At 42.2% G+C, this 13,196-nt stretch overlaps 1 protein-coding gene across 1 annotated transcript in view; it reads right to left on the bottom strand.

The window, feature by feature from the left end:
* Positions 1-500: 500 nt before the first annotated feature.
* The window catches only part of LOC115174726 (5-hydroxytryptamine receptor 4-like), a 104,425-nt gene continuing 91,729 nt past the window's right edge, over positions 501-13,196 (bottom strand). Inside the window, exon 6 of the mRNA XM_029733534.1 lies at positions 501-1,079. Coding sequence (XP_029589394.1) covers positions 501-1,079 — 579 coding nt within the window. The remainder of the gene's footprint in view (positions 1,080-13,196) is intronic.

Raw genomic sequence — 13,196 nt, forward strand, 5'->3', positions numbered from 1 at the left:
CAATGGTTTAGTAGTGACCCTCTGCATTATTGCCATGTATTGTAACATCAGGCCAAATCTCTAGATGAAGCGAAGGGGATAAATAAATGATGCTTAGTTTGGACGGAGCTATAGTTGTTTCCCATTATAGTCTGAGAATTCTAAAATTAGACAGTTGGGTGGATGATTGACTGAAACGTAATAACACAGGAGCTTAATGTGCTACTAAAGCAACATGACAGAGACTGAGCGTGAGTCTCTAACTCACCAAATCTAACGGGAAAGCATACAGTCTATTGTACAGTAGATGGTAATCTGTGTAAAGTAATAAAGTCATATGTCACTCAGGTGGTCACGTAAGCTACACAGTTCATCCACTTGCCTAAGACCCCATTCCTTTCCATTGGAAACAATATATTAACAACAAAATCTCAAGCTGAGGCAAACATCATCTGAAGAGTATCTGTGGGCTGTAGAGAGTTAGAGAGAGTGTCTCTCAGGTACGTAGGTAAGGAGGGCACTTACTTGAGCACATGTGTGGAGCCGTTGATCTGTGTGGCCGAGCAGGGGGGCCCTGGCCCTAGTATGGATGGCCGCCTGACGCTGTAACGCTTTCTCCCACAGCAGAGGATGATGAGGAAGGCACGGCGGAAGGACTTGTTCAAGAAGGCATAGAGAATGGGATTGAGCATGGAGTTAATGTAACCCAGCCACAGGAACGCCGCCCACAGCTGGTCGGGCACTGTATAGCTTATGAAGGGGTCCACCACGTTTGTGATGAAGAAGGGGGCCCAGCACAGGCAGAAACAGCCCATGATGATGCACAGAGTCTTGGCCGCCTTGGTCTCCGTACGCATGCGGTGGTTGCGCTGGTGGTCGGCGCTGTCTGCCGAGGCGGCAGCGCCCCCCGCCCGCTGCAGCACGCCGATTTGTCGCGCGTGCGCCCGTGCAGTCACATAGATGCGCTGGTAGGCCAGTACCATCAGAACCAGAGGGATGTAGAAGGCCACCACGGAACATGTCAGCGCGTAGGGCTTGTTGACCATGAAGACACACGCCGTCGAGTTGGCTGCATCACCGCTGAACTTCCGTTCCTCTATCTACCACACACACACACACACACACACACACACACACAGAAGAAAAACACATACATACATACATAGTTAATGTGTCAGTTCATGGAACTTTAGTTTCACAAACACAGTACAGTAATAATTCTGAGAACAGGTCTATGATATGACAAGTTGATATGGATGAGGACAATACCGTTCAATGACAAATTGCGGCAATTAATTATTTCCATGGCGAGAGGATGAGCTTGTCAGGGTAGTCCACCATTTACAGTGGAGTCCTGAAGGCTACTGATGATTAAGTGGATTTTCTAAACAATGAAACTTAAGTAGGAGTGCAATGATCAACAGTGCACAAACCAGTCTCCAATCAATGCTATTTCCTGAGCAGGCTGACTAGGTCCAGACTAGGAAAGAAGAGGTTCTCTGAACTGATCATTCGTCACTGTCTTTCCATCGGCACCCTGCCAGAAACTGCAGGCCACTTTCACATCACATCTGTGCCTACTGCCTACGAATCCAAAGCATTTTGAGCTCTGTCAGGAGAAAACAAATGACGCTATGATCGATAGATATACGCAACGCATATTCTTAATCAACAGGAACTACACCTGCATTGGGGGAGGCAGCTTTGACTGGGCTAGTGTCCTACCCACTGGGCACACGCTTGTTGAATCAACGTTGTTACCGCATCATTTCAATGACATTACACTGAACCAACGTGGGATAGATGTTGAATTGACGTCTGTGCCCAGTAGGTAACGTATTAGCTAGTCCTGGCTCAGGAGCCAATATTGAATAAATAATATTGGTCTATCTGTTCGAACTTGTAATATTCATCTGTATGCAGACGCCACTGTTATGTATATCATTGCCCCGACTGTTGACCAGGTTATGTTAGACCTGCAATCTGAACTTGTTTCCTTACAGAAAACCCTGGTTGGTTTAAAACTTGTACTTAATGTGGGCAAGACTAAATACATGTTGTTCTCTAATTCTTGCAAAAATGTTTGAAATGGACTACATATTTATTCATCAGGTGGTTCTCCCATCAAATCGGGTTCCTAACTATAAATATCTGGGCATTTGGATTGACAAAGATTTAATGTTTAAAAAACATACATATGAGCTAGTTAAAGAGAGAAGATTTAAAGTGGGCTTCCTTTTTTGGAAATAGATCTCGCCTCTCCCTAAATGTTGGTACTCAGGGCACCATTGTGAATTAGGCTCCCCTGAATATATAAAAGCAAAAAATATATATACATTTGATATCAAACCACGAATTAGCTTCTCTGAGGGGACTTCTAAGAAGATCTGGCCATTTGCCTCATGTCCTCAACTTCTTTCACAGCTTGTTGTTTATTTGTTTATACATGCATTAATATATCGACTGGGCCCTCTTGTTGGATGAAGCTTTGGCGGAGATCCTAACGACTGAGCCTGGAGATGTGTTTCTGCTTGACCTACTGATTTGCTGAGTCTCATTTCTAGGTATATAGTTGTGGTCACTTGCAATGTGTAGACCTAGATACACTCAGTGTACAAAACATTAGGAACACCTTCCTAATATTGTGTTGCATCCCCTTTTGCCCTCAGAACCCGCCTCAATTCATCGGGGCATGGACTCTACAAGGTGTCAAAAGCGTTTTCACAGGGATGCTGGCCCATCTTGACGCTAATGCTTCCCACAGTTGAGTCAAGTTGTTTGGATGACCATTCTTGAGACACACAGAAAACTGTTAAGCGTAAAAAAAAAACTGCACCGTTGCAGTTCTTGACACACTCAAACCAGTGCTCCTGGCACCTACTACCACACGCAGTTCAAAGTCACTTAAAAGGCAAGTTCACCTAAAAATACTTGTGGGCCCTTTATAACACTTGCCTAGTCATTTGTCAGTAACACAGACAGTTTTTAGGTCCATTGTTTGATTATTTAGATGTAGGTAATAAGCTGATTCTTCTCCCGCCTTACCGATAGAAACCCCATACAACGTCAAAGTCCATCATAAATACCTCCCAAACACACTGCTCTGGCCTCCCTTGACCGCAATAGTCCTCATAATGACTTTCTTGGCACAATTTTTTTGGTTTGAGCCGGAGTATACGGAGGCTGAGTTGTTCCATTTGCGGGCTGACCAAGAGAAAAGAGCTAGAGAGGGACAGGAGCGAACAAATGTTCAGGAAACACAGGCTCTTCCCAGAATGCATGGTGACTGATGTGGCAGTTGAGGGAGATACCTACTGTACCTTTACCAACAGACAGTGAATGTCTCGGCAGTCCAGAATGGGACCATCTTATTCCGAGAACGGAGGAGGTAGAACATCAGACTGACGATGCAGCAGAAGATGGTGCATACGTAACTAAACACTCCGATTTCTTGTCTGTCATCAATAGTGTGTTGAAGAATTTCTTCAGAATGCCCAGGATCAACAGAAAACAACGTGCCACACCTGACGGTCCAAATGGGAAGCTCTCTGAAGAGTAAATGTTTTGGCTAACATTACTTACAGGATATTTATATTACGCTCTAAGATGAAAATAAATAGCCTACCGAAATGAAACCTTTCCAACTGCCTACACCCCATAATGTAACTGGCTACTGTACATCAAGTTAGTCAGACAATGATGACACGCTGGCTAGGTAAACAGTGTCTAGAACGAGTGGATGTGCGCTATAGAAATAGAATGTATGGGACGCGCACTTCCCAATCTGGGTCTACATAAACAATAATTTATATTACCAAACGCTGTAAGAAGTATAAAGTCAATAGTGGCAGTAGAGAAGAACATGTTGCTTGCAGCTGCCAGTCTATATTTCATACCAATAATATCCTAATTAGCCTGGAAACCCACACACAAGAGGAAGAAAAACAGCCTCACCTGACCACTAACACCGTTCGAACAATGAGTTGGCTATGCAGTCTTCAAGTATACAAGACCAAGAGAGCCATCGAGTCAATAGTATTGCGGAAGGTAGCCCTTTCGGTTAAAGTTTTGGGTCAGTAACCAAAACGTTGATGATTCGAATCCCCGAGCCGACAAGGTGAAAAATCTGTATATGCGCCCATGATCAAGGCACTTAATCCTAACTGCTACTGTTAGTCACTCTGGAATATGCTTAATGATCCCTGAGCCTGTTATATTTATGTTTCATAGGCCTCGGCCTATTTATTTTCCTGATTGTTGTATATAACATTTGTATGTATTTATTTTCATTTTCAATACAGACTGCAGTCTCATCGGATCACCCTGGAGTGGATGCTGAGGGGAGAACATCTAGGTTGAGGTCAACGACGGGTTCTCCCAGCCATTGTGGTGGCAACAGTTACATCTAACTACTCTGACCCCAACAGCAGCTACATTGGATCCCAGGAAGTTGAGGAGTGTGGGTTTATGTAAAACACAGGGAAGATCCCAATTGCATACTCTTTGCGTCCTCTCGCCTTCTCAAAACACATTGGATGAGTAAGCCAGAAGACCTCTGGCTTTCTCATCCAATGTGTTTAGAAAAAGAGACGAGGAGAGGATGTGAGAAGATCTTCCCACAGAATCCTACTCGTTACTCCATGTGCTGGCTCACGCCTGGGAGGCGTGACCTACCCATGCGCCCGGGCCAGATTAACCAAATCCCCTCATTGAATAGAGCGGGTGTTCCCATTCAAGACAATGATGGCATAATGGGTGGACTACTGGCCATTGCGAGTGTACCCATAGGCGCAAAACAGTAAGTAAAAGCATAAAGTAAAAGCAGGAAGTGTACCCATCAATCTGTGCTGTGATTTGTTGAATCAACTCAACTGACATTACAAAAAAGACATTCCATTGCATGAGCCACATCAGTTAGCAACATCTGAATGAACATTCTAGATTACCATGGAAATTATTGCATCATGCACGGCAAGCGGTACAGATGTGCCAAGTCTGGAACCCACAGGACCCTGAAGAGCTTCTACCCCCAAGCCATAAGAATGCTATATAGTTAACAAAATAACTACACAGACTATCTGCATTAACCATTTTTGCACCAACTTTTTCACTCATCACATACGCTGCTGTTACTGTTTATTACACATTATTCCTAGTTATACATACATATCTACCTATATGTACATATCTATATAAGTTATCATTATTCCTTGTGTATTTATTATTAATTGTATTATTGTGTTACTTTTATAATATCTATTACTTCTATGTTATCTATTCTCTATTTTCTCTCTCTGAATTGTTGGGAAGGGCCCTTAAGTAAGAATTTCACTGTTAGTCTCCACCTGTTGTTAACAAAACATGTGATAAATTAAATAAAATCTACCCATGAGTTGACCAGTCAAAATGCCAGGGTTAGAGGTTTGTAAGCCTGTACTATTCATTCTGATTTCTACGCCCATGAGCTAACCGGATTGAATACACCCGTGAGGTAGAGAATGGTGCTGTTCCAGGTGGTCTATATGGCCAAAAGTATGTGGACACCACTTTAAATTTGTGGATTTGGCTATTTCAGCTCCACCCGTTGCTGACAGGTGTATAAATCCAGCACACAGCAATGCAATCTCCATAGACAAACATTGGCAGTAGAATGGCCAGTACTGAAGAGCTCAAGGACTTTCAACGTGACACCATCATAGGATGTCATCTTTTCAACAAGTCAGTTCGTCAAATTTCTGTCCTGCTAGAGCTACCATGGACAATTGTAAGTGCTGTTATTGTGAAGTGGAAACGTCTAGGAGCAACAACAGCACAGTCGTGAAGTGGTAGGCCACAGAAGCTCACAGAATGGACCACTGAGTGCTGAACCGCATACCGTGTAAAAATCGTCAGCCCTCAGTTGCAACATTCACTACTGAGTTACAAAATGCCTCTAGAAGCAACATCTGCACAAGAACTGTTCATCGGGAGCTTCATGAAATGGGTTTCCATGGCCGAGTAGCCACAAACAAGTCTAAGATCACCATGTGCAATGCAAAGCGTCGACTGGAGAGGTGTAAAGCTCGCCGCCATTGGACTCTGGAGCAGTGGAAACACATTCTCTGGTGTGATGAATCACGCTTCACCATCTGGCAGTCCGACGGACAAATCTGGGTTTGGCGGATGCCAGGAGAATGCTACCTGCCTCAATGAACAGTGTGTAAAGTTTGGTGGAGGAGGAATAATGGCAATGACAATTCTCCGTGCACAAAACAAGGTCCACTCAGAAATGGTTTGTCGAGATCGGTGTAGAATAACTTGAGTGGTCTGCACAGAGCCCTAAACTCAACCTCATCGAACGCCTTTGGGATGAATTGGAACACCGACTGCGAGCCAGGCCTAAATCGCCCAACATCAATGAGTAGGTGTGACCAAACTTTTGACTGGTACTGTACACATACTCAACAATGGACCAAATAAAATGATTAGTAAACACAATGTTGAGATAATCTTAAAGCCAGGCACCACAGGCAAAAATTGTGATGTTGCTTCCATCTGTCAATTTTCAGATTTTGGGATATTTTGCAACTATAACTTCCATAGTTTCATAAAATTCACAAATAAATCGGCAATAATGTATATAAATATTTTATTTGTATAATTTTATCCCAACTCCGTCAACTACACCTACCATAAATGTCGTTCTTGATAGCATGTTTCATGTATAACTTCAACTGCTATTTTTACATCTCCATGTTGAATCATATATCATTCAAAAGCTTGTTTTCCAGAGCATATACTCCATACACGTCTATATTCTTTGTAGATGTTGGGCTGAAAGATTAGTAATTTCCTGACATCCGATTTGTTACTGGCATTTACAGGCCCTTTCCGGCAACCTGATTGGTTAAAATGCCCCATGTTCCGGGGCAGCATTTCCTTGTTTGAAAATATCTCCCGCGAAGTATCAACGTGAAGAGAGACAAAATGATATCGAAGAATATACATACAGTATGTGAATAAAAATAGACGATCTCAGTTAGTCAATGCGAGAAAAGCATTGAATGAAAGAAAACACTTGCCAGATCCGCCGATCGAGGCAGTTGCAGTACAGGTAGTGGAGGAAAAGGAGGTAGCCCGCAGCAGCGCATTGAGACGCAAATTAGTTGTGATGAAGATGACAACAAGCAGCGATCAACCAGACAGCAGCCAGCCAACAGTGGCTTTTATACGTCTCAAATAAACCAACTTGTACATTATTTGATTTGTCCTAAGTGTCTAAACACTGGACTGACAATCACCATAGACTAGTGATTCTGTAATTATGTCATGATAGAATGCGCAGACTGAAGGTGATCGTGATGCATTTAGGAGGAGTGTTTACACTTCCTCCAGGCTGCAGGAGTGCTCCAGGGGAGATGTGGCATTTGATATGAATGTGAGGATGGTTCATCTCTAGCCTATGAACTTGGACTTGGTTATGCAGCTCTAAAGAAAATAAGCAAAGTCCTAGTGATTCCTTCCTTTCTTCTCAGCTCATATCAGAGACATGACAGGCGAATGACAGGTAAATAAAAAGGGAGAGTAGCCCATTATTGTCAATAATATTTATTTCCTTGCTCCAGCAAATGTAATCAAAGTTAACCTGTTAGGGATAGTGGGCAGTATTTTCACGGCCGGATAAAAAACGTATCCAATTTAATCTGGTTATTACTCCTGCCCAGAAACTAGAATATGCATATAATTAGTAGATTTGGATAGAAAACAGTGAGTATAACAGAACCTATATGGCAGGCCAAAACCTGAGAAGATTCTATATGGGAAGTGCCCTGTCTGACCATTTCTTGTCCTTCTATAGCCTCTTTATCGAAAATACAGGATCTCTGCTGTAACGTGACAATTTCTAAGGCTTTCATTGGCTCTCAGAAGGCGCCAGAATGTTGAATGAGATCTCTGCAGTCTCTGGGCAAAAAACAGCAGGGGTTTTGGAGAGTGGTACTTCTGAGAACAATGGCACTGGTGCGCGCGTGCATGTGACGACTCCATGTTTTACTTTCAGTGTTTGAATGGATACAACGTCTCCCGGTTGGAATATTATCGCTATTTTACGAGAAAAATCGCATAGAAATTGATTTTAAACAGCGTTTGACATGCTTCGAAGTACGGTAATGGAATATTTTGAAAGTTTTTGTCACGAAAAGCGCCGGCGCGTCATCCTTCGGATAGTGACTTGAACGCACAAACAAAACGGAGCTATTTGGATATAACTGGATTATTTGGAACCAAAACAACATTGGTTGTTGAAGTAGAAGTCCTGGGAGTGCATTCTGACGAAGAACAGCAAAGGTAATCCAATTTTTCTTATAGTAAATCTGAGTTTGGTGAGTGCCAAACTTGGTGGGTGTCAAAATAGCTAGCCATGATGGCCGGGCTATCTACTCAGAATATTGCAAAATGTGCTTTCACCGAAAAGCTATTTTAAAATCGGACACCGCGATTGCATTAAGGAGTTCTGTATCTATAATTCTTAAAATAATTGTTATGTTTTTTGTCAACGTTTATCGTGAGTAATTTAGTAAATTCACCAGAAGTTTTCGGTGGGTATGCTAGTTCTGAACAAAACATGCTAATGTAAAAAGCTGGTTTTTGATATAAATATGAACTTGATTGAACAAAACATGCATGTATTGTATAACACAATGTCCTAGGAGTGTCATCTGATGAAGATCATCAAAGGTTAGTGCTGCATTTAGCTGTGGTTTTGGTTTTTGTGACATATATGCTAGCTTGAAAAATGGGTGTGTGATTATTTCTGGCTGGGTACTCACCTGACATAATCTAATGTTTGCTTTCATTGTAAAGCCTTTTTGAAATCGGACAATGTGGTTAGATAAAGGAGAGTCGTGTCTTTAAAATGGTGTAAAATAGTCATATGTTTGAAAAATTGAAGTTTTTGCATTTTTGAGGTATTTGTAATTCGCGCCACTCTATACCATTGGATATTGGGGAGGCGTTCCGCTAGCGGAACATCTGTCCCTAACAGGTTTTAACAAAACAGAGTGATATGAGAACAACCATACAATGAGACTGTCACATAGGCCTACAGTGTCATAGGGCTGTAGCCTTTACAAAAAGGAAATATATGCTGATATGCTAATATTTACATAGGGCAACATGCTGATATTTAGCCCTGCAGTTATGTCTGTAATGTCGACAGACATAATAAGTGCCCCCCCCCCCCCCCCCCCCCCCCATTTTAGTTGCAGAGATTCAGAGAGGGGCTACAGTTAATGGAGAGTGCTGCAAATATAATTAGAAGAGCAATATACGCAGATATAGACCCAGACAGAGCAGAGTTGCTGAAGGAGGATGAGGATGCCATCATAGACATTCATGTATCCTTCGATGGCACAAGAGAGGATTCACTTCCAACTACGGGATAGGTGTGTGCATTGGCGCTTGTACCAGCGAGCCATAGAAAATGGTGAAGCTCCACCCTGTCACAAAAACCTTGGAGGCCATATATTTTTTAATAGAGAGGTTGCACAGAAAATGGTACCTGTATATCACAGGATGTCAAATGATAACGTCCTCAAAAGAATGTAGCACGGAGGAACCCAGAATGCAAATGAATGGCTGAACTCTGTAATATGGTCGCCATGCCCCAAAACTGTGTTGGGCAAAAGCCGCATTGACGGAGCAGCCAGTGTTGCAGCAGCCACGTTCAATGAGGGAGTCACTGCTATACCAAATGTGATGAAGAAATTGTGGCTTGTCAGCACTTTGGTGAAACTGGAGCAATCAGAGAGGAGTTGTGAGAGCTGATGCTGCTTCAATAGCGCGTGCCAAGTGTAGGCGCAGGTCCCATGACATAGTCAAGAAAGGAAAGCGTCAACAGCAATAACTCAAAGAGGGCCTTACATATGGGGCAGGCATAGCTGATTAATGTTCTGCACATTTCCACAGCCATACAAAATCATTGTATGTGACAAATTGAGCAAAGTGATATGAGAATTTGCCCAAAAATGCATATTTGCTCAACAGGCCAGTATTCAAAGCATATTCTCTATTGCTTGAAACAAATGTATTAAACGTGCTAATGTAAAAGGTATGTTTGATGTTTATTTGTCAGTTTAGAAGTGATATATGAATAAGAGTTTAATTAATGTGACGTAAATGGTCATGTTTATGGAAAGTACATTTTAATTGCATTAACCTATCTTTATAGGCAATCGGTCATGAAGAGGGCACGACAAAGCCTATTCCCCCCCAGGAAACTAAAAAGATTTGGCATGGCTCCTCAGATCCTCAAAAGGTTCTACAGCTGCAACATCGAGAGCATCCTGACTGGTTGCATCACTGCCTGGAACAGCAACTGCTCGGCCTCCGACCGCAAGGCACTACAGAGGGTAGTGCGTACGGCCCAGTACATCACTGGGGCTAAGCTGCCTGCCATCCAGGACCTCAATACCAGGCGGTGTCAGAGGAAGGCCCTACAAATTGTCAAAGACCCCAGCCACCCCAGTCATAGACTGTTCTCTCTACTACCGCATGGCAAGCGGTACCGGAGTGCCAAGTCTAGGACAAAAAGGCTTCTCAACAGTTTTTACCCCCAAGCCATAAGACTCCTGAACAGGTAATCAAATGGCTACCCAAACTATTTTCATTGTGTGCCCCCCCAACCCCTCTTTTACACTGCTGCTACTCTCTGTTTATCATATATGCATAGTCACTTTGACTATACATTCATGTACATACTACCTCAATTGGCCTGACCAACCAGTGCCTCCGCACATTGGCTAACCGGGCTATCTGCATTGTGTCCCGCCACCCACCACCATATATGCATAGTCACTTTAACCATATCTACCTTTACATACTACCTCAATCAGCCTGACTAACCGGTGCCTGTATATAGCCTCGCTACTATTATAGCCTCGCTACTGTTATAGCCTCGCTACTGTATATAGCCTCACTACTGTATATAGCCTTGCTACTGTTATTTTTCACTGTCTTTTTACTGTTGTTTTTTTTTCTTTACTTACCTATTGTTCACCTAACACCTTTTTTGCACTGTTGGTTAGAGCCTGTAAGCCTGTAAGTAAGCATTTCACTGTAAGGTCTACACCTGTTGTACTCGGCGCACGTGACAAATAAACTTTGATTTGATTTGCTCAAAATGACATGTTCCCGGGGCGCCAATTCATTTTTCTCTGTCTTCAAAGGACGTATATTCCCATTATTCCACACACAGGTTCTTAGGCCTTATAGGCAGACTTTTACAGAGGCTTTTTTATATATCTTGTCTCGTTTTGATTTTAAGTGTCATTTTATGTGTAAATATATGCAAAATATGCATCCATCATACGTGAAGTGTTTTTTAAATAATTCCATGAAATTACAATATTTTGATAAACTGATCTGTAAAAGTCTGACCATTGAGTGTCTAATCACAATAAAACAAAAAAAAACAGTCTGCCTTGAAGCAATGTGTTGAAAAACAGATTCTCATAATATGCAAATTAGCGCATATTTAAGGATGGCTTGACTCATTTGCATATTTACATTTTTAAATAACTAAAACTTGTAATACAATAATATCTTGTATGTATGTATACTTTCAACTGGTAAAGTTTCAGTCTGATGAGACTAAAGAAAGAAAAAAATCCCATCCCTATTAGCCTGTGGTGCCTGGTCTTAAATCAGAGTTCATGCCTGCAAAGTATTACTAGAATGAGAGATACAGTGGCAAGAAATAGTATGTGAACCCTTTGGAAATATCTGGATTTCTGCCTAATTTCATCATAAATTTGATCTGATCTTCATCTAGGTCACAACAATAGACAAACACAGTTTGCTTAAACTAATAACACACAAACAATTACACGTTTCATGTCATTATTGAACACACCGTGTATATATTCACAGTGCAGGGTGGAAAAAGTATGTGAACCCTTGGATTTAATAATTGGTTGACCCTCCTTTGGCAGCAATAACCTCAACCAAACATTTTCTGTAGTTGCGGATCAGACCTGCACCATCGTCAGGAGGAATTTTGGACCCTTCCTCTTTATCAAACTGTTTCAGTTCAGCAATATTCTTGGGATGTCTGGTGTGAACTGCTCTCTTGAGGTCATGCCACAGCATCTCAATCGGGTTGAGGTCAGGACTCTGACTGGGCCACTCCAGAAGGCGTATTATCTTCTGTTGAAGCCATTCTGTTGTTGATTTACTTCTGTGTTTTGGGTCATTGTCCTGCTGCATCACCTAACTTCTGTTGAGCTTCAATTGGCGGACAGATAGCCTATATTCTCCTGCAAAATGTCTTGATAAACTTGGGAGTTTATTTTTCCGTCGATGATAGCAAGCTGTCCAGGTTCTGAGGCAGCAAAGCAGCCCCAAACCATGATGCTCCCTCCACCATACTTTACAGTTGGGATGAGGTTTTTATGTTGATGTGCTGTGTCTTTTTTTCTCCACACATAGTGTTGTGTGTTCCTTCCAAACAACTCAACTGTAGTTTCATCTGTCCACAGAACATTTTGCCAGTAGCGCTGTTGAACAACCAGGTGCACTTTTGCAAACTTCTTTGGGACAGCAGTGTCTTTTTCCGTGGTGTCCTCCCATGAACACCATTCTTGTTTAGTGTTTTACGCATCGTAGACTCGTCAACAGAGATGTTAGCATGTTCCAGAGATTTCTGTAAGTCTTTAGCTGACACTTTAGGATTCTTATTAATCTCATTGAGCATTCTGCGCTTTGCTCTTGCATTCTGCGCTTTGCTCTTTGCAGGACGGCCACTCCTAGGGAGAGTAGCAACAGTGCTGAAGTTTCTCCATTTATAGACAATTTGTCTTACTGTGGACTAATGAACATCAAGGCATTTAGAGAGAGTTTTGTAACCCTTTCCAGCTTTATGCAAGTCAACAATTCTTAATCTTAGGTCTTCTGAGATCTCTTTTGTTCGGGGCATGGTTCACATCAGGCAATGCTTCTTGTGAATAGCAAACTCACATTTTGTGAGTGTTTTTCATAGGGCAAGGCAGCTCTATATAGTAGAACTGGGTCTGACATTTCAATCCAGACTCCCTGCTGTTTCATTTTAGCATTACTACCACACAGTATCATTCAGCCAATGCCTTTCATTGAGCTTTCACTTACAGCCATTGTTTTATTATGAGCAGTAGCGGGAGATTAGACGACATATGCGTTTAGATTGGACGACATGCTTATTACGT

The sequence above is a fragment of the Salmo trutta genome, chromosome 3, assembly GCF_901001165.1.
Source record: "Salmo trutta chromosome 3, fSalTru1.1, whole genome shotgun sequence".
NCBI classification, from domain to species: domain Eukaryota; kingdom Metazoa; phylum Chordata; class Actinopteri; order Salmoniformes; family Salmonidae; genus Salmo; species Salmo trutta.